General features: G+C 34.3%; 1 protein-coding gene across 8 annotated transcripts in view; it reads left to right on the top strand.

Moving 5' to 3' along the window:
• KIF21A (kinesin family member 21A) overlaps positions 1 to 22,664 on the top strand; it is a 150,930-nt gene that overhangs the window by 83,753 nt on the left and 44,513 nt on the right. For 7 of the 8 annotated variants that reach the window (XM_042946256.1, XM_042946254.1, XM_042946253.1 and 4 more), the window contains exons 8-14: positions 5,090 to 5,285; positions 5,682 to 5,871; positions 6,244 to 6,307; positions 11,457 to 11,660; positions 21,293 to 21,383; positions 21,796 to 21,913; positions 22,308 to 22,496. In XM_042946256.1, coding sequence (XP_042802190.1) covers positions 5,090 to 5,285; positions 5,682 to 5,871; positions 6,244 to 6,307; positions 11,457 to 11,660; positions 21,293 to 21,383; positions 21,796 to 21,913; positions 22,308 to 22,496 — 1,052 coding nt within the window. Of the gene's footprint in view, positions 1 to 5,089; positions 5,286 to 5,681; positions 5,872 to 6,243; positions 6,308 to 11,456; positions 11,661 to 17,181; positions 17,221 to 21,292; positions 21,384 to 21,795; positions 21,914 to 22,307; positions 22,497 to 22,664 lie in introns of all 8 variants that reach the window. The other variant, XM_042946258.1, reaches the window with a different exon arrangement.

The raw sequence follows: 22,664 nt of genomic DNA, 5'->3' as shown, positions 1-22,664 counted from the left end.
CATCACCCACCCTCCCCTCCCTCCCACCCCCCATCAACCCTCAGTTTGTTCTGTTTTTAACAGTCTCTTATGCTTTGGCTCTCTCCCACTCTAACCTCTTTTTTTTTTTTTTTTTTTCTCTTCCCCTCCCCCATGGGTTTCAGTTAAGTTTCTCAGGATCCACATAAGAGTGAAACCATATGGTATCTGTCTTTCTCTGTATGGCTTATTTCACTTAGCATCACACTCTCCAGTTCCATCCACGTTGCTACAAAAGGCCATATTTCATTCTTAAATATGAATGCCACGTAGTATTCCATTGTGTATATAAACCACAATTTCTTTATCCATTCATTGCCACGTAGTATTCCATTGTGTATATAAACCACAATTTCTTTATCCATTCATCAGTTGATGGACATTTAGGCTCTTTCCATAATTTGGCTATTGTTGAGAATGCTGCTATAAACATTGGGGTACAAGTGCCCCTATGCATCAGTACTCCTGTATCCCTTGGGTAAATTCCTAGCAGTGCTATTGCTGGGTCATAGGGTAGGTCTATTTTTAATTTTCTGAGGAACCTCCACACTGCTTTCCAGAGCGGCTGCACCAATTTGCATTCCCACCAACAGTGCAAGAGGGTTCCCGTTTCTCCACATCCTCTCCAGCATCTATAGTCTCCTGATTTGTTCATTTTGGCCACTCTGACTGGCGTGAGGTGATATCTGAGTGTGGTTTTGATTTGTATTACCCTGATAAGGAGCGACGTTGAACATCTTTTCATGTGCCTGTTGGCCATCTGGATGTCTTCTTTAGAGAAGTGTCTATTCATGTTTTCTGCCCATTTCTTCACTGGGTTATTTGTTTTTCGGGTGTGGAGTTTGGTGAGCTCTTTATAGATTTTGGATACTAGCCCTTTGTCTGATATGTCATTTGCAAATATCTTTTCCCATTCCGTTGGTTGCCTTTTCGTTTTGTTGGTTGTTTCCTTTGCTGTGCAGAAGCTTTTTATCTTCATAAGGTCCCAGTAATTCACTTTTGCTTTTAATTCCCTTGCCTTTGGGGATGTGTCGAGTAAGAGATTGCTACGGCTGAGGTCAGAGAGGTCTTTTCCTGCTTTCTCCTCTAAGGTTTTGATGGTTTCCTGTCTCACATTCAGGTCCTTCACCCATTTTGAGTTTATTTTTGTGAATGGTGTGAGAAAGTGGTCTAGTTTCAACCTTCTGCATGTTGCTGTCCAGTTCTCCCAGCACCATTTGTTAAAGAGACTGTCTTTTTTCCATTGGATGTTCTTTCCTGCTTTGTCAAAGATGAGTTGGCCATACGTTTGTGGGTCTAGTTCTGGGGTTTCTATTCTATTCCATTGGTCTATGTGTCTGTTTTTGTGCCATAAATGCTGTCTTTTAAGTAATTACAAAGTAATTAAATATTGATACTTTTTACAAAGTTTTCTAAAATTTGGTATTTCTTTACATGTGGAAAACCTGTTTTAATGTTAATTGAATGAAGTACAGGATGTTTGCTGTTTATTAATTTTGCCAGTATCACTGATATTCCTTTTTCCATACTTTGCATCATTCTGATATGTTTCATCAGCTAAACTCATTCTTCTGGTAATTCATTCCTTTTCATAAACATTAACATGTTTGCTTTATAAGTGGAAGCATTTTTGGCATTTCAGTTTAATCATAGTGTAAATCAACAAGTTACAGACAACCACAGTGAAGCTTCAATGTTTTCAATGGTCTGACACATTTATTGGAAAGATCATTAGATGCTGTAAAATGACCTGCTAATTAGACTTGCAAACTTCATTTTTGAACAACTGTTATTCAGAGAGTTTTGATAATGTTAAATCTACGTAGATTTAGGGGTAAAGTTCTGTTTTATAGAATTCAACAGTATTATTTTTATATGTCTTCCTTTTATGTAGTGTTTGCATTGTCTTACCTCATTTGTCTCCATGCATATTCTGTGTATGGGTGCAATATTGCTTCCTTTGTTGTATTTTTCTTTTCCTCTATATTCTTAGGCTGACCTTTAGTATCACTCTGGGTCTTAAGACACCAGTTTTTGTTTTTTCAGCCAAATAGAAGTTTTTCAAGTTTAGTAAATTGTAGCTCTTTCCTATATTTATTTCTTAGCTGTAAAACAAAGCAGAGATGATAAATGTCCTCCCCTTATAATTTTCAGTACTTTCAAGTACTTCAGTACCTCCGAAACTTTGCTTGCCCTGTAAGCAGTCTGAGATATTTGCACTGTGGGCCTTGAATTCCTCTGGAATTTAAGATTGGCTGGCTGCAGCTAAATACAGATTGGCTACATTCTCAGCTATCTCCCACCCATTTCCATACTGAGTGCTAACTCTTCAGTAGAAAAGACCCCTTCTAAGTCTATCCTTAGTGAGCCTCAATTCCTGCTTAAAATTTTGAGGTTGAACTTCTAGTAAAAGCATTATATTTTGTATAAGGGTTAGTGAACAGAATAACTTTGTTTTGTAAAGTCTGTGCAAATTTCTCTTTTTAAAAAAACGTTTATTATTTATTTCTTTTGAGAGGGAAATAGAAGCAGGGGGTGGGGGGTTGGAGAGAGAGAATCCCAAGCAGGCTCTGTACTCTCGGCACAGAGCCTGATATGGGGCCGATCCCATGAACAGTGAGATCATGACCTGAGCTGAAATCAAGAGTCAGAATGTCATTCAACTGAGCCACTCACGTGTCCCTGTACAAATTACTTTTAAAGAAAAATTAGATCAAAGGCATTTTGGGAATAAGTTGGATTTATTTATGTGTATAATTTAGTGACTTTTATTTTTTTAACTGAAGCTGGCTGTCATAAATTTATAATGTTTAATATAACATTACCACAAATTTATAGGAAAAATTTTGAAAAATACAGAAAAATATAAAGAGCAAATGAAAATAAATTATATTTCTATTACCTATAAGTAACTACTGTTAATACTGTGATGTATTTCCTCCCTAATGTATATGATATAACATGATAAAATAATATATAAGATATATAACATAATAATCTATTTAATTGATATGGTTTCCTTTAAAACAGAGTTGTGGTTTTATATAAACTTTAAAAATAAACAGGTTTAATGTTTTCTTTGAATTTTTCATAAATACAACCATTCTTGAAATTTGTATCTTTGGGATTTTATTTAATATGTGATCTTTTCCTTATATAATAGATCTTAGACCCTCTCATTACTGGCTTTCACCATTCTTCTTGAGCACTTGATCCCAGTGCTTCTTAAAATATTTGTGAAGGGGACATTCTTCTATCCCACTCCTCAATTTGTGGTGGGTTAGTACTGTTCATGATTGTAGTCAGCTTGCCCATTTATGACTTACCATGTATGTTCAAACACACTTGAACTCCATTCAATATACCATCATTGATTACAGCAAGTTCAAATGTTGTAAAAGTCTAAAATGTTTACTCTCAATTTCTTTATGTATTGTGAACATGTAACAAATAATTTTCATACTGGCACCGAACTGGGACTGCACTTTGAGTAGTCATGCTCTCTAATCAGTGTCTGTAACCATCACTCTTGCTTGATTACCTTATTTTCTTCACCAAAAGAAAGAGCTAGAGATGCACAAATTGTTTTAACTTTCTGACCTCCAATAAGGAAACATTATGTATATGTGACACACATCACAATTACTAATGACTTACTAGGTTCCAGTGTTACACAATGTATACTGAGCAACAAACCTTGACCCTTATCCTTTACCAGTTTAGGGCCTAAGGATTGGGGTCTATCAAATTTAAGTAAAATAATAATAAAATCAACAAAAAAGAGATACACAAAAGATATGAAGAAAAGAAAGAGAGTAGGCTGAGGATTGAATTCTTGGACTAGATGATACCCGAGTTGAATCTTGAATAATAGTAAGAGTAAATAAGGATGAACAAGCATTGACAAAGGGAAAGAGATGGGTGGAATGGAGCCCATTTTAAAAGGGTTAGTATGAATGCTATGTTGAGATTATTAGGGGAAGGTGGGAGTGGAAGCAGACCAAGAGGCTACAGGTTAGAATTGATAGGCATGCATTTCCTACCCAGGTGGGTGAAGTAATTCCTTAACTGCAGTTCCTATACATTTTCCAGTTAAGTGTTTATTATAATCGCCATGTCTGTTTCATTGACAGACATAATAGCTGGGCATACCAAGCATTTCACTATCCTATTATTTGGTTGGCAAAGTAATTCATCATGACCATAAAGTACACTTTTCCATTTTTTTTTTTCTGTGTAATCTAGCTGAAAACTCAAGGAACTTTGACCACTCAGTCACAAATGAGGTTTTATATTGTAAAACATGTGGATATACTAAATACTCTTCTTGTTCAGATGATAGTATTTTATGTAAATTTCTTTACTAATATAAAAATCAGTATACCAATGATTAAATAAAAAGAATAAAAATGGGGGCACCTGGGTGGCTCAGTTGGTTAAGCATCCAAGTCTTGATTTTGGCTCAGGTCATGATCTCATGGTTTGTGAGACTGAGCCCCACATAGGTCACTGTGCTGACAGTGCAGAGTCTGCTTGGGCTTCTCTCTCTCTCCCTCTCTCTCTCTGCTCCTTCTCCACTTGTGCTCTCTCTCCTTCTCTTTCTCAAAATAAATAAATAAACATTGAAAAAAACCACAGCAAGTAAAAAAAAAAAAAGAATAAATATATAAAATCCTGAAATATGAAGTAAGTAATGAAATAAATGGTTTTTGAATGTTACTTGTCATATTATGGGTAGGTTGACTTTTAGAACGATTTGTTTGCATTGCTTCAGAAATATTTTGTAAAGAGATGTGAAATATATGCACTTACACTTTCTCAAAGTATTTTGGGTAAAAGAATGATGATAAAACCTCATTTCCCCCAATTTTACCTAAGTAAAAAATCTTTTTCCTTAAGATAGTCTTAAGGCATGAAGGGCTTTTAAATTTGTTTTTATTTTTAAGGTAGTATTATCAATCTTTTGGTATCCTAAAGAGGAAATACTATTCAAATGGCAGGATATTAAAAAAATGCTTATTTCAGCATTTTACTTTTATCTGTAAACCGAATTATTCTTTTTAACTTTCAGCCAAACAATCATGATAGCATGTGTTAGCCCTTCAGACAGAGATTTTATGGAAACCTTAAATACCCTGAAATACGCCAATCGGGCTAGAAATATCAAGAACAAGGTGATGGTCAATCAGGACAGAGCTAGTCAGCAAATCAATGCACTTCGTAGTGAGATCACACGCCTTCAGATGGAACTCATGGAGTACAAAACAGTGAGTGAATGGGTTTGACTTTGCATTTTGTGGTAGATCTTGCAAATGCAGTGGTGTCTTTTTGTGATGGCTTGTACATATATGTCTCTGGAGTCTCTTGTCTATCAAAATAGTGACTTCCTTCCTTTTGGAGATCAAATTCTTTAGTTTTCCTTGTGGGTGACCTTTATTATTGTTCAGTGTATCAACCTGACCAACCTCTTGTTTCAAAAGCCTTCTTACTTCACCACTTTCTTTAGTGACAAATGTACCACAGAGGGATGTAATAGAGGGAAAAAGGTCTCTTTTGCCTTGAGGCTGCTAAAACAAAAGGGCTCTTCGTTGTAAAAGTGCTTAAACAAAACTCTTGTATATTTAAGACCCCTCAACGAACCAGGAAGTGTTTTCCTTTTCTAGGGTAAAAGAATAATTGACGAGGAAGGTGTGGAAAGCATCAATGACATGTTTCATGAGAATGCTATGCTACAGACTGAAAATAATAACCTGCGTGTGAGAATTAAAGCCATGCAAGAGACAGTTGATGCATTGAGGACCAGAATCACACAGCTTGTTAGTGATCAGGCCAACCAGGTTCTTGCCAGAGCAGGTATGTGTGTAAGATGGGATGAATGAGGGATTAACTCTTGGAGAGCAGGGAATATTCTTTGTGGTCATTAATTACTTGGAATATTTAAAGTAGAAATATCAAACTGTGTATAAACAGTCTGAGATTTTAAGTTAAATACTTAATTTGTAAATAATACAAATACAAATTGTTTCTTGAAGAAACAAAATGTATGCTTTGCTTTAATAATATTATTTTATTGTCTGCTTATGTCATTAAGAGTAGGAAATCTGCTGTATGAATTGTATATTAAAGCATTATTGTTTTGTTTCCATAACTTTTCTTTTCTCCTATTCTGTTTTGTTGAAGTTTTTAATTTAAAGGAAATTCTAAAGTTCATATTTTATCTTGCAGGTGAAGGGAATGAGGAGATTAGTAATATGATTCACAGTTACATCAAAGAAATTGAAGATCTCAGGTGCAGTTCATGTTCTTAATATGTAATGCACATGTTTTGGGCTTTGCAGTGTAGCAGTATTGCTGTGTGTTAAGCATATTGTTTAGTAACTGTTCACAGTGATATCACAGCCCTTGATGAGGTTAACTTTAGGAGAATAGGTACTTATCTTTCCCATAATGTTATATTCCAAACTACTTTTCTCTTTCCTCTTCCCATATTCTCTTTCTATATTATCCTCTTCTCGTTGAGAGCTTACTCAACCTGACACACAGGATGGGCATAACTCATATCTGTGAGGTTACCTTTGGTGCTTTCACTCCCTGTGCCTCTTTCCCTGCCATTTGGGAATGGTCAGCATAAATAAGTCATTTCTAATTTTTTAAATCTGTTATTATTCTTATTCTTTTTTACTTCTCCAGCTGTTCTTTGTGTGTGACTCATTGAATCCTGACCAATTTTCCTGCCTCTCTGGTACACACAGAGGCTCCTCCAACACTCAGTTTATACAACATAGTACAAATGCTCACTGTATGTGAGGCACCATGCCATGGACTGAGCAACTATGACACTAACAAGGAGTGTACAGTCTAGGTGGGGCGACTTACATAAATAGTAAATGGAATGACAGAAATTAGTGAAAAGAACACCCACACCTGGTGTGGGAATGTGGAGAAGACCACTGAATTCAGACTTGGGTAGTACAGGTCAGAAAGCAGGTCAGGGATACGATTCATTTCTATAATATTTTCAGGTTCCATGGTCCGCTGTGATGGCTGAGCTACTTTCTCTTGAAGTAAAGCTCCATGGAGAGCATCTAAGGAGCTCAGATCTCATTTCTGCTACCCACTTGCAGAAAATAACCAAGTGACCAGACCAAGTGGATATCATCTTTCACAGCCACCCTAACACTGTCCCATCTTGTATTCGTGTGTTCTTTCTCTTTCCTTTGAGCTGTTTTAGAGATTCTCAGAAACAAGTGCTGTTTCCATTGTTTCTGCCGCCACAAGGCACACTGAATCCCTTAAGTGTTTTAAAGAAGTGAAAACAGAGGTGCCTGTGTGACTCAGTTGACTGAACATCTGACTCTTGATTTTGGCTTGGGTCATGATTCCAGGGTTGTGGGATTGAGCCCTGTGTCAGGCTCCGAACTGAGTGTGGAGCCTGCTTAAGATTCTCTCTCTCTCTCTCTCTCTCTCTCTCTCTCTCTCTCTCTCCCTCCCCCTCTCCCCCTCTCCCCCTCTCTCCCTTTCTCCCTCTCTCCCTTTCCCCCTCTCCCTCTCCCTCCCTCCTTCTCTCTCTCTCTCTCTCTCCCTCTCTTCCTCTCCCTCTCTTCCTCTCCCTCTCTCCCCCTCTCCCCCTTTCCCCTTTTCCCCTTGCGTTCTCTCTTTCTCTCTCTAAAAAAAAAAAAAAGTGAAAACAACTAAGATATCTGATGTGGTTGTAAAGTTACTCAAATAACTGTTACTTTTATTTGATAAATATGTATCTCTAAAGTTTACCTTTTTGGTGGAGACTTTTGGGGCATTGGGTCCTAGGTCTAGTCAGTAGCTAATCTGGACTTATAGTTTCTATCCTGTGTTGGCAGTGCTCTTTCTTGCCTATTTCCCAAAACTTAGTTTCTGACCTCACTCTGTAGACCCCGTCTTTACCATTCCTTGAGACATAACTGATATCTCTTTGAATTCTTGAAGATTCTCTTTCTCTTTCTAGGTTGCTTCTCTTTATCTCTTTTATTTCTTTGGCACTGGTCAACTGTTAAGGCTAATTCTAAGCTCTGGTTCTTGTGCTCTGTTTCTTCTTCTCCTCCTTCTTCTTTTTTTAAAGTTTTTAAAATTTATTTATTTTGAGAGAGACAGAGACAGAACAAGTTGAGGAGGGGCAGAGAGAGAGAGAGAGAAAGAGAGAGAGAGAGAGAATCCTAACAGGCTCCATGGTGCCAGCACAGGGCCTGACGAGGGGCTCAAACCCACAAAACTGTGAGATCATGACCTTAGCTGAAATTAAAAGGCAGATACTTAATCAACTGAGCCACCCAGGTTTCTTCTCTTCTAAGGACATATCTAACCTAGATTTCACTTTAAGACAAATGGCTTGACTAGTGTCATTATTTCCTACAAAACAGAATCGTTTCTACTCCATCCAGTGGCTAAATACAACATCTAATATCTTCCTTTTTCAGACCATTCTTTAAGCCATTTAGAAAACAGAGATGACTCTTAGGCTCTGAGTTCAGTGATCAAATCTTTCTTGGTGTAAGTTAATAGTTTGTTGTGCTTATCCAGAATTCTTTGATGGCTCTTTAATTAGGTGTATCCCACTCCTGAGGGTAGTCTTCTAGAATTACAAGACTGCAATTTACAATTTAAAAATAATGTATGTATGGAATAAGCATAAATGAGCTTTGAATTTAAATGAGATTACCTGGGTTGATATTTAAGCTTCTATTTATTAATAAGTGTGTGACCTTAGGCAAGTTACCTAACATCTCTGAGCTTTAGTTTGTTCATCTCTAAGAATGAAGTAATACTTGCTAGTCTCCAGGAGTTATCATAGGGCTCAAATGAAAGAAAGAACAGGATTTCACAGTCTAACACGGTCCAAGTTCTCATATAGTGTTTTTTCTACTAATTCCAACTCCAATCCATATTTCTTTCAAAACTTTTTCTTCAGAAGGCATTTATTCACAACTCCTTTAACATAATGCACATTTATGTTGATGCTTTGCCACTTGGGAATGTTTGTATTTTATATTTTAAATTTTATTCTAGTTGTAAAACAATACTAATTTCCTTCTAATAAATTTACATGTCCCATTAGTTGTTGTGAAATAATAATGGGTACTAATTAATTAATTCTTGGTTTTGGGGGGTTTAAAGTTTTTGCAGAAAGTTTTGAGAAGATAAGAAAGTATAAAAAAAAGTCATCCATATTGGTACCATCTGGTAGATCTGATGTTAACATTTTGATATATCTCTTCAGTGTTTTTTTCAATGCATTCTTTAGCAAGATTGACATCAGGGTAGATATATTCCTTTGCTATCTTTTCTTTGAAATGTGACAATATATTATGAACATTTTTAAATGCTGTTAAATAATTTTTTAACATGATTTTTGCATGATTCCATGAGGTACTATTTTGACATTGTAATCTATTTATTTAACTAATCTACTATTTGATAATTATATCATTTCCAACTTCTTGATAACAATAGTTATTATTCATTAAATACATTATCATTCTGGTAGGGAAATGTATTACTTTCATTCCCATTTTACTAAGGAAAGAGTAGAGGCTTTTAAAGACTAGTAGTCCATGATCAAGTGAGTTACAGAGCTGAGATGCAAACCCTCTGTCTTCTCCTTCCTAAAGAGGTCTGTATACTTCCCCTCATGACTGACTGCTTGGTTTCCTATTAAATGAAATGCAGGAAGCAGGGTGGGTTGGTGAGTGGGAAGACAAAGAGAAGGAAAGAGAGAGTTGCTATAAAAAAAAGCCCCAAGGGAACTTCTGCTAATGTGTCATGGGCTTTGTGGAGTTGGTCCCTGAGGGGTTCAGCTTTTATCAGTACAAGCATTGAAGAAGCATTGAGTATACGCCCACTAATGCAAACCTAGATCATTACAAAAAAGAACTTGTCCGATTATTATAAGAATGAACCGATACAAGGCAGGACATTATTGATAGCTAACTTATTATATTTTCATTTATTCTTAACATTCATTATTATGTACCTGGGCTATATTAAAAATACAGAAAAGTGTAAATTTTGACTTTGAGTTTTTATAGTTAAACTGACTTCTTATAGTTAGGTTATGCTCTTAAATAAAAACATGACACCATCATATTCAGAATTTTCCTTAAAATAACTTTGAGATCATTTAACCTGGAAGTTTGTACACAGAAACTTAACCATTTTAAAATATTGTATTGTTATTCTTCTCACATATGACACCAGACACTGATTTGAAATATATATTCACTGACGTATGTACACTGTGTTTATAGCTGAATTCAGCAGTCATGAATAATTTTGGTAGACAGTGAAAAAACACAGAGCTGACTATGTCTTATAGAGCTTACAATTGCAAATTAATCTAGCATATTTCTCTGAAATACTTGGATATATGGTAAAAGTGCTTTGCAATATGGTTTTGACACAGATACAGTAATAGTACTTTCTCCTTACAGCCCTGTGTCAATCATCCTTGTGCCAAATTGACCTTGGAAATCTATTATATTGAAGTAGATAATTACATTCTTGATTGTTTAAATGAAATAGAAATAAAGGACTGGTCTAGTGGACTCTGAATCCCTTTTTGTTTCAAGAGTTCAGCTCTTTTAGAATCTCATCATTCTGTGTTTTTTTGCATATTACTGACAGAACATACATTATTCTCCTGTCATTGTTAGAACTGCTTGAACAAACAAAAGAATGTTTTCAATTATCAAACTCAGGTTTCCTTGGAGATACCATCTTTTCCCACACCATGTTTAGGAGCCAGATGTCTTTCAGCCAGTTAGGGGCAAGTTTGACTAACTATTCCTTACAAAGATTTGGAAATGCTATTATAGCATGATGAATGAGGAACTGAAAGAAAGGGGACCATGCCGCTTGTAGATTTTAAGTTTAAATGATGGGTTGACAAAGCAAGATCTCTAGTGCCTACTGGCCAGAATGCAACTAATCTCATTACCATTGGCACTTTTGAGCACTAAGAATGTTATTTCAAATTTATAATTACTTATTCAGGGAATTAAAAAAATCCTAAACATTAATGTTTTTGAGCACATTTATTTTAAAAAATGCTACCTTGTAGCAATGTTGAAATACATTTTGGAAAACTTTTTGGCATACAAAACAGCATATTTAAAATGTTCCCCAATTAATTCCTAGAGTAGTCAGATTTGTAGAGACAGAAAGTGTAATGGTGGTTGTGAGGGGCTGGGAGGAGAGGGAGATGAGGAGTTAATGCTTAATGGGTAGTTGAACAAGATGAAAGAGTTTGAAAGAGTTCTGGAGATGGATGGTGGCCATGGTGGCACAACAGTGTGAGTTACTGTGCTGCAGACTATACACTTAGAAATGGTGCAGGTGGTAAAGTTTATGCTATGAATTGTATTACTACAATAAGAAATGTTTCTTGTTTAAATATTTTTATTCACTAGGGCAAAATTATTAGAAAGTGAAGCAGTGAATGAGAACCTTCGAAAAAACTTGACGAGAGCCACAGCAAGATCACCGTATTTCAGTGGATCGTCAGCTTTCTCTCCTACTGTACTGTCGTCAGACAAAGAGACCATTGAAATTATAGATCTAGCTAAGAAAGATTTAGAGAAGCTGAAAAGGAAAGAAAAGAGGAAGAAGAAAAGGTAGTGTTATAAAATCACTGTTATATGAATCCCTGTTTTTCTTTACAGAATATCTTAATTTGCAATTACAGTGAGTATACATAGTTTCACAGTATATTAATGAAAGAAATGTCATTTAAATTAGCTGACAATTGCAATGATATACTTTTAATTGTTTATCTCTACTTGTACGTAAGAAAAATAAGTTTAATTATAATAATATAGTGGATTTTTAGACTATGACAAGGTAAAATTTCTATTAGAAATTATTTTATTGTTTTTGAAATAGCTGCTTTTGCATTCCACTCATCTTTTCTGCAAAGCTTGTTCTACCATCACAACTCACTGTTTTCATTTCTTTCTCATTTTCTAATGCAATTAAGTAGTCTCCTGGATATAATCTGATTCCTGTCTAGATTAGTTTAACTAAAGGCTAAACTAATCCATCAGACTGTCATTTAATGTCATTTGGTCTCTTCAGTATTTTCTGCAGGGCTTCTAATTTGATTATGTCAAAGTTATTTATGCTATTTTAGGCTTTTTGAATCTTTCAGCAAGGAGTCACTCAGCTTTTCACCACTGTTCTAGGCTTTCTTTTCGTTGCATCCTGATAATATCTTCCTCTGAAACCAACTGGGTGCAAAGAAGAGGAAAATAAAAATTTGACCACTTGTAATGTGTGGGTGGTTAAATAGTCACAAATTCTTTATGTGTCTACATACTGATTCTGTGGTGCAGTCACATTACCTACTAAACATATTTTGGATATGCCAGTCAAATTAATTTTAAGCATTTTTGGCTAGATATTCAAAAGTGGGCACAGCTATCAAATGGTTTGTTACAAGAGGCTTGCTTTGTAGAATTATTATTGACATTTAAACTGCTTTGCTCAGTCTACTTAGAAATTTTTAGGCAACCAGGCATTTCTTCCTTGAACAGTCAGTTGACTAAGTAATTGGAGGTTTAAATTTTTCAAATTAATTCTGCTGTAGTGTCCTTGAGTTAAAAAGGAATGATTTGAATAATGAAAACAAGGAGTTACACATTTATGGTTAGGAGGCATTGCAACTGAATTTGCATTCTTAAGATACTAATGTCTTAATAGGTGTTTTTCATGGATGACTGATTATGGCAGCATTAAGATACATAATGATTAGCTTTAATGCAAGGCTGTTAAAAACAAAACCGTGATCACAGAATTATATGATCCAACATACTGCTTGAGTGAAAATGGGGCTTTTGCTCATGACTTACTATTTTCTTGTATAATTCAGTTCTATAGTTGGTCAAAATATCAAATGGTTTGATTTGTTTTTAAAGGTCTTGGTGGTTTGTGTTCATAAATAGTAACTATAAGCAAGGTCTGTTTCTCAAGGTCATGAGCTGATTCTGCTCTTTTGTTTTGAGGTAAATTTAGAGATGTTACCATAATCACCTGTTTGGTATGAATAATGAAAAATAGGGATTCCAATAGAAACCTAGGTTGTTTTTGACATGTTTATAGTGATCATAGGTATCCTAAAATAATACTTCTGATAGAGGTTATCTTTGTGACAGTGCAGGGCAGTAAGCATTTTGATTATAGTACTAGAAGAAAAACATTTTATTATTAAGATTTGTCCCTGTTGCTTTTAAGATAAAAAAATTAAACAGCTTTCATTTCAAATTGAAAAGTTGATAATTTCAGTGATTATGGTAGATGTAGTAATTATTATGATAAAAATAATAGCAGATATTATTGCTAAGAAGACCTCATCGAACAAATGTATTTAAACATGAGAACCCAAGTGAAAAAATAAGTAATTTTTTAACAAAAAGTGATATGAGATTAAAAAATTTTTGATGGGGAAAAAAACTAAACTGGATAAAGTAAATTTAGAGGTAGTGCCTTAATTACCTGTAGAAAAAAAATGAGTGATAGCTTAGAATGAGAAAAACAAATTAGTAACTCATAATATGATACTTCAGAAAAGGCTTCATAAAGCATTTTCATATACATGCTATAATGTGTCTTTGTAGAACTAAAACCTACATAATGTAGTATGAACCTAGAAAGGAAAAATTTTCTTGCAAACCATAAACTGTGTGAAAGCCTTTAGAACCAATTTATGCATTTATATTTATATATATTTATATCCATATAGTAAATTTAATAGTTTTTCTTACCACACTCCATTCAAACCTTGTTGTGGATTTAAACATGAAAATGAATACTGTTTTACTTAGCTTGATTAAAGCATTTCGTTCATCATTGTTAACTTTGCTGTAGATCCCAATAACTTTTAGGTTGCATGTAATGTAAATTCCTATTTTTAAAATGTAGGCAAGCTGTCATTTTAGCTAAAGGGTTTGCTACAGGTTGAAACAAACAAATAATAAACAAAGAGTTCCAGGAGTATTTAGAATGACTGCAGCTTTACTGAAGTTAGTGTTTAGTCTTCTATAGGAATTCCTTGGAGACAGTAGTTCCCGTTTAGGTGTATTGATTCTGATTGTGTTGTTTTACATCCCTCATATTTATTTTATTCATCAGAGAGAGCATTGTAAAATTTGGGTTCTGCCTCAACCCTACGTACAGAATAAGTTCATTTAGTTCATTTAAAAAATTCTTTGGAATTTGGGACTAATTTTTCTCTAGAAAATGTTATGATGACTCACATAAAGTGATTTTTACCCATTTTGTAGTGTGGTAAGAGCAATTCAGAAGGGAAGAGGAAAAGGAAAAAAATGGAAAAGAAACTTTCTCTCCTTTCATGGATGTAGGCAACCTTTGGAGGAAAAGTGTGAATTTGTGCCTTAGCATCCTTTTTATTCCATCTGCTGACCCCCTGTGTCCTTATGCTACCTGCCTTGCTCCAGTCAGCTCTCATGTAATTCTACCCCACTCCAAACGAACTATTTCCAATTCCAAACTCATGTACTTCCTTCTCTCCTCCCCTTAAATTTACATTTGGTAGCAAAGCCATCTGGCTAAAGGCATCCGTGCCAGTGAAGTGACTTATAACCAATAAGCCTCTTTTTAAGGATGCTTGTAATTTTGAAAGAGGAACCATTAATTCAAATACTGAGATTTTGGACAGCAACCTCATGAAGGAAAAAAAAAAAGATCAAGTTATGTAAGGAAGATTTTTACCCTCTTTTAGCTGAGAGTTTTCAGGATCTATCTGGGGATTCATTTATGGGTTCAGATTTCCTACGCTGTCCTCATTCTCATAGCTGCTTTCTTTTCCTCCCCACTAAAGCCACAAATTATTTAGAAGCTCCATTTCTTTTAATTTACTGTGTTTTTTATTTGTCAGTTTTTGGTTGTAGTGACTATGGGGCCTCTGATAAAAGTTAAGTGTTGGTAGGAGGAGCGGTAGCTGGGTTATTTTTATGTCAGAAACTGCATTTATGTTCAAGGAGGATGTCATAAGTCCCATTTTACATGAAAGTTTAACTTTCTTCTGCATCAAAGTCTTTATCAAATCTACAACTAGCTAATATCTGGAGGTTTAAGGTTTATTCTTCTACCTGTCTGTGCATATTTTCTATTGAGCTATAGAATCATCCATACATATAGATAAGGGAGTGTAACAAAATCAGGTAAATAATTGAAGAGACTGTATTACCTATTTTTCAGTAACATAAAAGTTAAAATTGTTGGCAAGGTTTGTCATTCTCTCTCTCTCCTCTTTTTTTAAATGTTTACTTATTTTTGAGAGAGAGACACACACACAAAGCATGAGCAGGGAAGGGGCAGAGAGAGAGGGAGACACAAAATCTGAATAGGCTTCAGGCTCTGAGCTGTCAGCACAGAGCCCAACACGGGGCTCGACCCACGAACCATGAGGTTGTGACCTGAGTCTCTCCTCTTTATGGAAGAAACAGTCCTTCTCCATGTGATGGAATGAAATGAAGTAAAAACTCCTTTAAATTATGGAGAAATATCAGATTATTATTTTTCTGCCCCTCCACTGTCTTTTGAACGATTTGTCACAATGTTCTTCCAAGTAACAATTGAAAAGGCATCCTAAGTTTATCTACTTATTAGCTCATGTCATCCATACATTTTAATACAGTCCTCTTGTATAAGGTAAACAAAAATTCTGCATATTAAACACAGGAAATTTAAGCTCTTTGCCAGGAAACCATATCCTTTGAGCCACAGTGGCTCATTTTCATCCGTATAAGACTAGATTAGGCATTATTCCCCGTGTTTTTGGATATCTAGCTTTAAATGACTTGAATTATAAAAAAAAAACTTTACTAATTCATCAGACTGCATTATCCTTGTGTTTAGTGGTGTCAGGTTGAAACTCTAGAAACACATAGATTTCTTAGGTGATGGCTTTATTTTCCTTTTTCTAGCCATTATACTGGAACTTTTGATCCCTATTGAATATCACTCTAGAATTTTTTCCCAGAAAGATTGCTAGTCTCTTCTTATAATAGCAATATATACGTTGATTGTGAAAACCAATCGCAGGTGCAAGCACATGAAAATAACTGGCTTGATGAAATAATTTATACTTAAGACTCAGTCTTTTCATTTAAAAATATTGATGATTCTGAAAAATATATTTGGAATTCTGGTGAGAAGTGTGCTATATCAAGATTGCTATGTGCTTAATCAGAGCCTAGCACATCTATCTTTTTGTTTATATGACAAATATTGGTATTCAGTACATTCCATTGAGTAAAGATCCCCAATTCTGTGTATTGGGTATTGTTTAAATTATATTTCAAAGGTTCTAAGTACATAGTTATAATTTTTCTTATACTTTTCTGATTGAGAAACAATCTTACTAATGGAAAGTACTACATTCCCCATTTTATTGCCACCTTTGCCTTAGTCCTTTTGATAGTTTCTAATTATTAGTACAGTGATATGACATTTTATTTTCATTTAATAAAATTACAGTTTTCACTGACATCATAACAACCATATTCATTTGACTGTAACACCATTTCATATATAATTTTGAAATACAAATTTTTTTTAGATTTAGTGATGTTCACGTGTAGTATATTAAAAATAGAAAAGAAGTTTTAAACGTAGTTTTCTAGTATGTAGTATTAATGGTATTTTCATATTATGGTAGAAAGGCATTACTTTTTGACGTTCTTTTAATGATGCCATGAAAAAGTCTTCTGTGAAGATTTAAAAGGAAGAGGATATCATTGAAAGTAGGCTTTTTGGGGGAAGCTGAGAAAATCGATCCATTTTAAAAAGATTTAAAAAAGCAATGGCATCCAAACACTCTCAATACTTACCAAGTTATATAAACTGAGACTATGCATTTAATTGCTGAATAGCTTCAACTGATAGTCTATATATTCTTCTTAGATATAATGCTGCTTGTTTTTCTACTTACTTTTTATTCATTCAAAATGTATTGCCTTTTTACTGTGTATTGTCCTTTGATGATATCTTTTAAAATTTATTTTAAAGTCTTCAAGCTCATGTATCATTTTTACCTTCTTACCACTTTCGCTTTTTACTGTCTGGTTTGTCCTTCATTGGCTTGGCCTTCCAATACTGTGCCTCGTGATTTTGAAGGCTACAGAAACTTGAGGAAAGCAATCGAGAAGAAAGAAGGTTGGAATATTTCCCAGGTTTTTTATTAAAATGTCATTTAAATACTTAGTTGCCATTCACAAGGAAATGTGTTATAGAATTATAGATTGTTTCAGACTAGATTAGCTTGGTGCTCCTAAAATTAATGATGATTTTATAAAATTGACAAATACACCAAATGTATTTTTAAAAACAGCTTTTTAAGAATAAAACCCTCAAGTTACATGGATTAAAATTCAGGCAATTTCATGTGATTTCAGAATAAATTATCCTAATTATGATAGTGTTTAATGACTTACCTTTTTTAGGTTAAAAATGATGCCCCCCAAAACTCACCATTGACTTTCAGAATGTATCTTCCAGAAACTTGTGAGCAGACTGGGAACTTTTAATTGGGTGGGAATTGAGATTTTGTTGCAGCCCATGCTAAGTCACAGGTGGATTTTTCTCTCCCTCTTTCTTATTTTGTATAATATTTGTATATACAAATGTATTTGTATACAAATATAGATGTATTTGTATATATGAATATTTGTAATATTTGTTGTTGGAAAACAACATTAAATGGCAACAAAGCAAAAGGAAACTATGGCATTATTACAGATAAGTTATCCAAGACATTCTTAAGTTGAATTATTAAAACAAGTGTTGCTTTTAATATGTATTTGAGGTGAGTGTCAAAATGAGATATTTTCTTTTCTCATTTAAGTTTGAGCAAAATTTAGACGCACATTTCTGAACTCCTTATATAATAAAAATTTGCATTTTAGTCATTCAGAATTATAGTTATTTAAACCAGGATCAAGTAGTATTTTACTTATCATAACTTCTCTTCATAGATTTTTCTGAATAAACCTCCAGATTATATAATCAAAATGATTAAGAAAGTAATATTTAAATATTTTAGAAGCACCAGTTTAGAAATTTCATCTCTTACTTAAAATAAGCTGTTTGAGAACTTTTACTATGTAATCATCAGTTATAATAATATCTTATTTTAAATATGAAAACTTAAAAATTATATTTTATTGAAATTATTTAATAGTTTACATCCCACAATTATATTCCACATATTATATAGTATTCAACAATACCTATAATTTATTCTATAATTCTATAACTTATTTAAAGTATTTAATAATGAGAATATAACTCTAATTATAAGTTGTACTAGAACTCAACTAATTAGCATATTTAGACATTATATTTGTCATTAGAATTAGATCATGGCATTAAAAATGTGAGATTTCTTCTCTTTCAGAAGGTCAAAATAAAATACATGGTTAACGTATATAGAAGGAGTCTTCTGCCTTAAGATATTCAAGTCCTTTAAGTGCCTTTAGTGAGTAAAGTTTGTTTCCAAGTTTTATACCGTCCTTAAAGGATAGCAAAAACAGAGCAGTTTTGTGCTCTAGGATAGGGCTTTTCAAACATGAATATACATACAAATCACTTGGCTGGTTTGATAAAATGAAGATTCTGATTCAGTTAAAACTGAACTAGAGCCTGAGATTTTGCTTATCTAATAAGCTTCTCAGTGATGCTGATACTTCCCTGAACTTGAAGCATAAGATTCTAGAACACTGACCTGCAGTCAAGACACTGGTTTTAGTCCCCTTGAGTGGATTAATTTCCCCACAACACAGCTTTTTAGGTTGTCAACAAAAATGTTGACATTTGTCGTCAAATGTCAAAGAGGCTAAACCACATGATCACTAGTGTTCCTTCCAACTCCAAGATTCTGATTCTGTGTAACATGCAAACTTAAATTTATCTTTCATTGCTGGTTAGATAGTTACTTTAGATATCAATTTGTCTCACTTTATTGAGGAAAACTTGAATATTTGTGGTGCAATAATTATAAAGCATCAACTTATATTTTAAAAGCTTAAGCCTTAAGTGGTATATAAAGGTAAATTAATAATGTAAAGTTATAACTCCTGATCTTTCTGTATCAGAATTGGTATGAATAGCTTATAATGTATGAGTTAACTTTAAATATAAGTGAAAAGTAACATTTGCTGGACACTAATGACTTGGAGAAAATAGGAGGGTTAGAATAAAGTGGTTATCTAGCTATAAGCCTAAACCTGAGTAAAAGAGAATTTGGGTTGCAGTTTATGTAATGAAGTGGCCACCAATAACAAAAATTGTGTGCTGCAACAGTTACAGGTGAGTAAGGAAGGCTGCATAGGGGAGAGACTGGGGAATGCTGATAAGAAAGGTCTTTCCAAACACATTCTCCTGTCCTGGCCTTAACCTTAACTTCAAGTATAGTCTGAGTACATGGTACTGTCCTTTGAATGGGATGATGGATGAAAGGGAGTTTCCTTCTAGATTTTCAGTTGGAACTGCATGATAGAAAATCAACAGTCCTAGTATAATACAAGTGATGTAAGAGTCGTTCCGTATCATCAGCATTTTTCTCTAGCAAAATGATTTAACAACATTCATGGAACCCTGTTATAGTTTACTTGATTTCTTTCCAGCTAAGATTGTTTTATTGAAATTTCTACTGGTAGTTCCTTCTCACTCTAGTGACATGCTGTCTTCTATGTATCTTTATGCATCTTTCAGTTTATGCCATCAGACTCTAACATAATTAGTGCATGAGATACACAGAAGTGACAAACAGAAGTTCTCATGTAGAGTCATAGAGATTAATATATTTAACAAACACTTACTGCACATTTATTATGTGCATCCCTTGGGTATGGGGGACATAATGCTGAGTCAAACAGAGATGATCCCTGCCCTCACAAGGCCCACAGTTTAGTGGGGAAGATAGAAATTAAAGAAGTAATCACATAAAAAAACATAAATTAAGAACTCTGAAAAGTGCTTACAAAGGGAAGTATTTGTCTTACTCTGAATACAAAAGTATCTGTAAGAATTCAGACCTAGGGTTAAACATTACAGTTTAATAATAACATAGCTTAAATAAGATTAAACTTTTAGCCTAGAAGCTAAAAACAAGTCCAGGTATTAGGGCAGTTTTTTAGTGTAGCAGAATATCTGAAAGAAATGATAGTGGTTCCAAAGTTATTTTGATACAGTTTTTAAGCTGTTTCAAGGGGAATTTTATTGGGACAATATTGCCTTTTGAGTATTTTTTTACTCTTGATTTAAAAATGTTACAGTAGCACAAGAAGAAATCTTTCACGTATAGATTTACTTCAAGTTTACTTTCTTAGTATTATTTAGTTTGATTAAATGTGTGAGTCTAGCAAACAGAAATGTAACTTCTATGTATAATTGACCATGGTTGCTAGGCCATAAAAGAGTGAGTTAAGTGTGAAAAACTTTGCTCGCTGTAGTGTGCACTGTCTTCTTAGGGCCACCAGGGCTGAGTTAGTTTAGCTATAAACATCACCTAATGTCAGTATGTAGTTAGAGCTGTTTAGTACCAGAAGACTGAAGAAGAGGCTTCCATTTGTATGGCCAATCTTGTGGCAGACCCTGGTATTTCCTAGTCAGTCAAAGGTTAGGCCAAACTTCAGACAGTTTTGATGTGCAAAGACCCATTTTGGTGAGAACATTTTAAGAAGAGTCCTGTGCTGTAGATATGGCATATGAAAAAAGAGCCTGTGCCATTACTAGCGGATGCAGCCAGTGTAGACAAACTTTGGTGCACAGATTTATTCTGGATCTTTAAATTTATTCTTAAATGTATCAGGTCACCAATAAAAATGCTGCTTCTGTATCTTTGTATTTAGATGGGAAAAGTCATATATTTAGATGAGAAAAGCAAAATATTTGTTTTGATTTCCTTTGAATTTAAATCATCTACATTCTAATTAATTGACTGTTACTGTGAATAGTTCTTAGCTGTCTCCTCAGATCTCATACTCTAGGCGATAATCTATTCCTCAGTGTTTCTAGAAAATGATCTTTTTCCCAATGATAAGTCACTATGGCTGGAATGGCAATTTCTACTTTCCTCTGAAGCATCAGACATAACTTTGCTCAAATGATAAACTCTTAGTTTATTTCCATAAGTAATTGATGGTTTTTAAAATCTGGGAGACGAAAGTGAACACCTTTCCTCTCTACTTAAATACTGTATCTTTTTGTTCCTTTTTTTTTTTTAAAGTGTGGCTGGTAAAGAGGATAATGCAGATACTGACCAAGAGAAGAAAGAAGAAAAGGGTATTACAGAAAGAGAGAACAATGAATTAGAAGTGGTAAGTATGAAAGAATGAACTTGTAAATTTCAGTCCTTGAATTTAGCTTATTTATGGTTGCCGATAGCTACTAATTTATATGTAGAAAAGGGAAATAGTTATGATGCATCCATTTTAAACTATTTGCTTAAGGATTTCTTTTCTTCAGAAATGTGAGCCATAAAATACTGGCAACTCTCAATTTTGTGCAATGTGAAAGCATTGTGTGTGTGTGTGGATAGAATACTATGAGAGAGAAAACACTATTTTATTTAAGACAAATTATGTAATACCCTTACAAGTGTGGAATGATTTTTGAAGTACTGAAAGGTGAAATTCGTATACTTCTGTATTTTGTACTCTGGCAATCTAATGAGGTAATCAGTTTGTTTTGCTGATATTGGACTATTAATAGTCACAAATCACATTTTAGGAAGAAAGTCAAGAAGTGAGTGATCATGAGGAGGAAGAGGAAGAGGAGGAGGAAGAAGAAGATGACATTGAAGGGGGTGAAAGCTCTGATGAATCAGATTCGGAATCAGATGAAAAAGGTACTTGCTGTCTAGTACAAGGACAAAGATTCATTTGGGGAATATGTTTAAAATTTGGGGAGAGAACATTCTCCATTTCCTTCTTGATGAAGGCAGCTTTTACAACTGCCAACCTGTGTATCCCCTTCCAGCCTCATGTTTCTGCCCTTACTGGATTTAGTCACTATGTGATTTCCATTCTTATTTAGTACAAATAGTATCTGTTGTCACTGCTTAGTGTGAATGCTGTTAATTTACCACCTTTTTGTAGTTTTGGGGTTACCCAGGATATTCTCCTTCTAGCTGCGAAGTGAATGCCTGGATGTAGATGCTCGTTTTCATGCTCTTGCTCAAAAGCTGGAATTATGATATTGTTGCCTATTGCAGTATGTTTATTTTCTTCCTTTATAAATAGCCAATTATCAAGCAGACTTAGCAAACATTACCTGTGAAATTGCAATCAAGCAAAAACTGATTGATGAACTAGAAAACAGCCAGAAAAGACTGCAGACACTGAAAAAGCAGTATGAAGAGAAGCTAATGATGCTGCAGCATAAGATTCGGGACACTCAGTTGGAGAGAGACCAGGTGCTCCAGAATTTAGGTAAGAATTACATTTAATTCTAATTAAGGTTCCAATTAAATTGCCAAAATGGGTGTTTATCATTGCTTCCCTTGGAAGAAAGAAATTACATTAGTGGCCACATTAAATATGAGTTTGTGTCATGTTAAATATTGCCTATTTTTTTTTTCCATTTTGATACCTATCTAG

The sequence above is a fragment of the Panthera leo genome, chromosome B4 (assembly GCF_018350215.1).
Source record: "Panthera leo isolate Ple1 chromosome B4, P.leo_Ple1_pat1.1, whole genome shotgun sequence".
In the NCBI taxonomy this organism is placed as follows: domain Eukaryota; kingdom Metazoa; phylum Chordata; class Mammalia; order Carnivora; family Felidae; genus Panthera; species Panthera leo.
The sequence above is the reverse complement of the archived record's forward strand: the minus strand, read 5'-3'. Positions and strand labels throughout refer to the sequence as shown.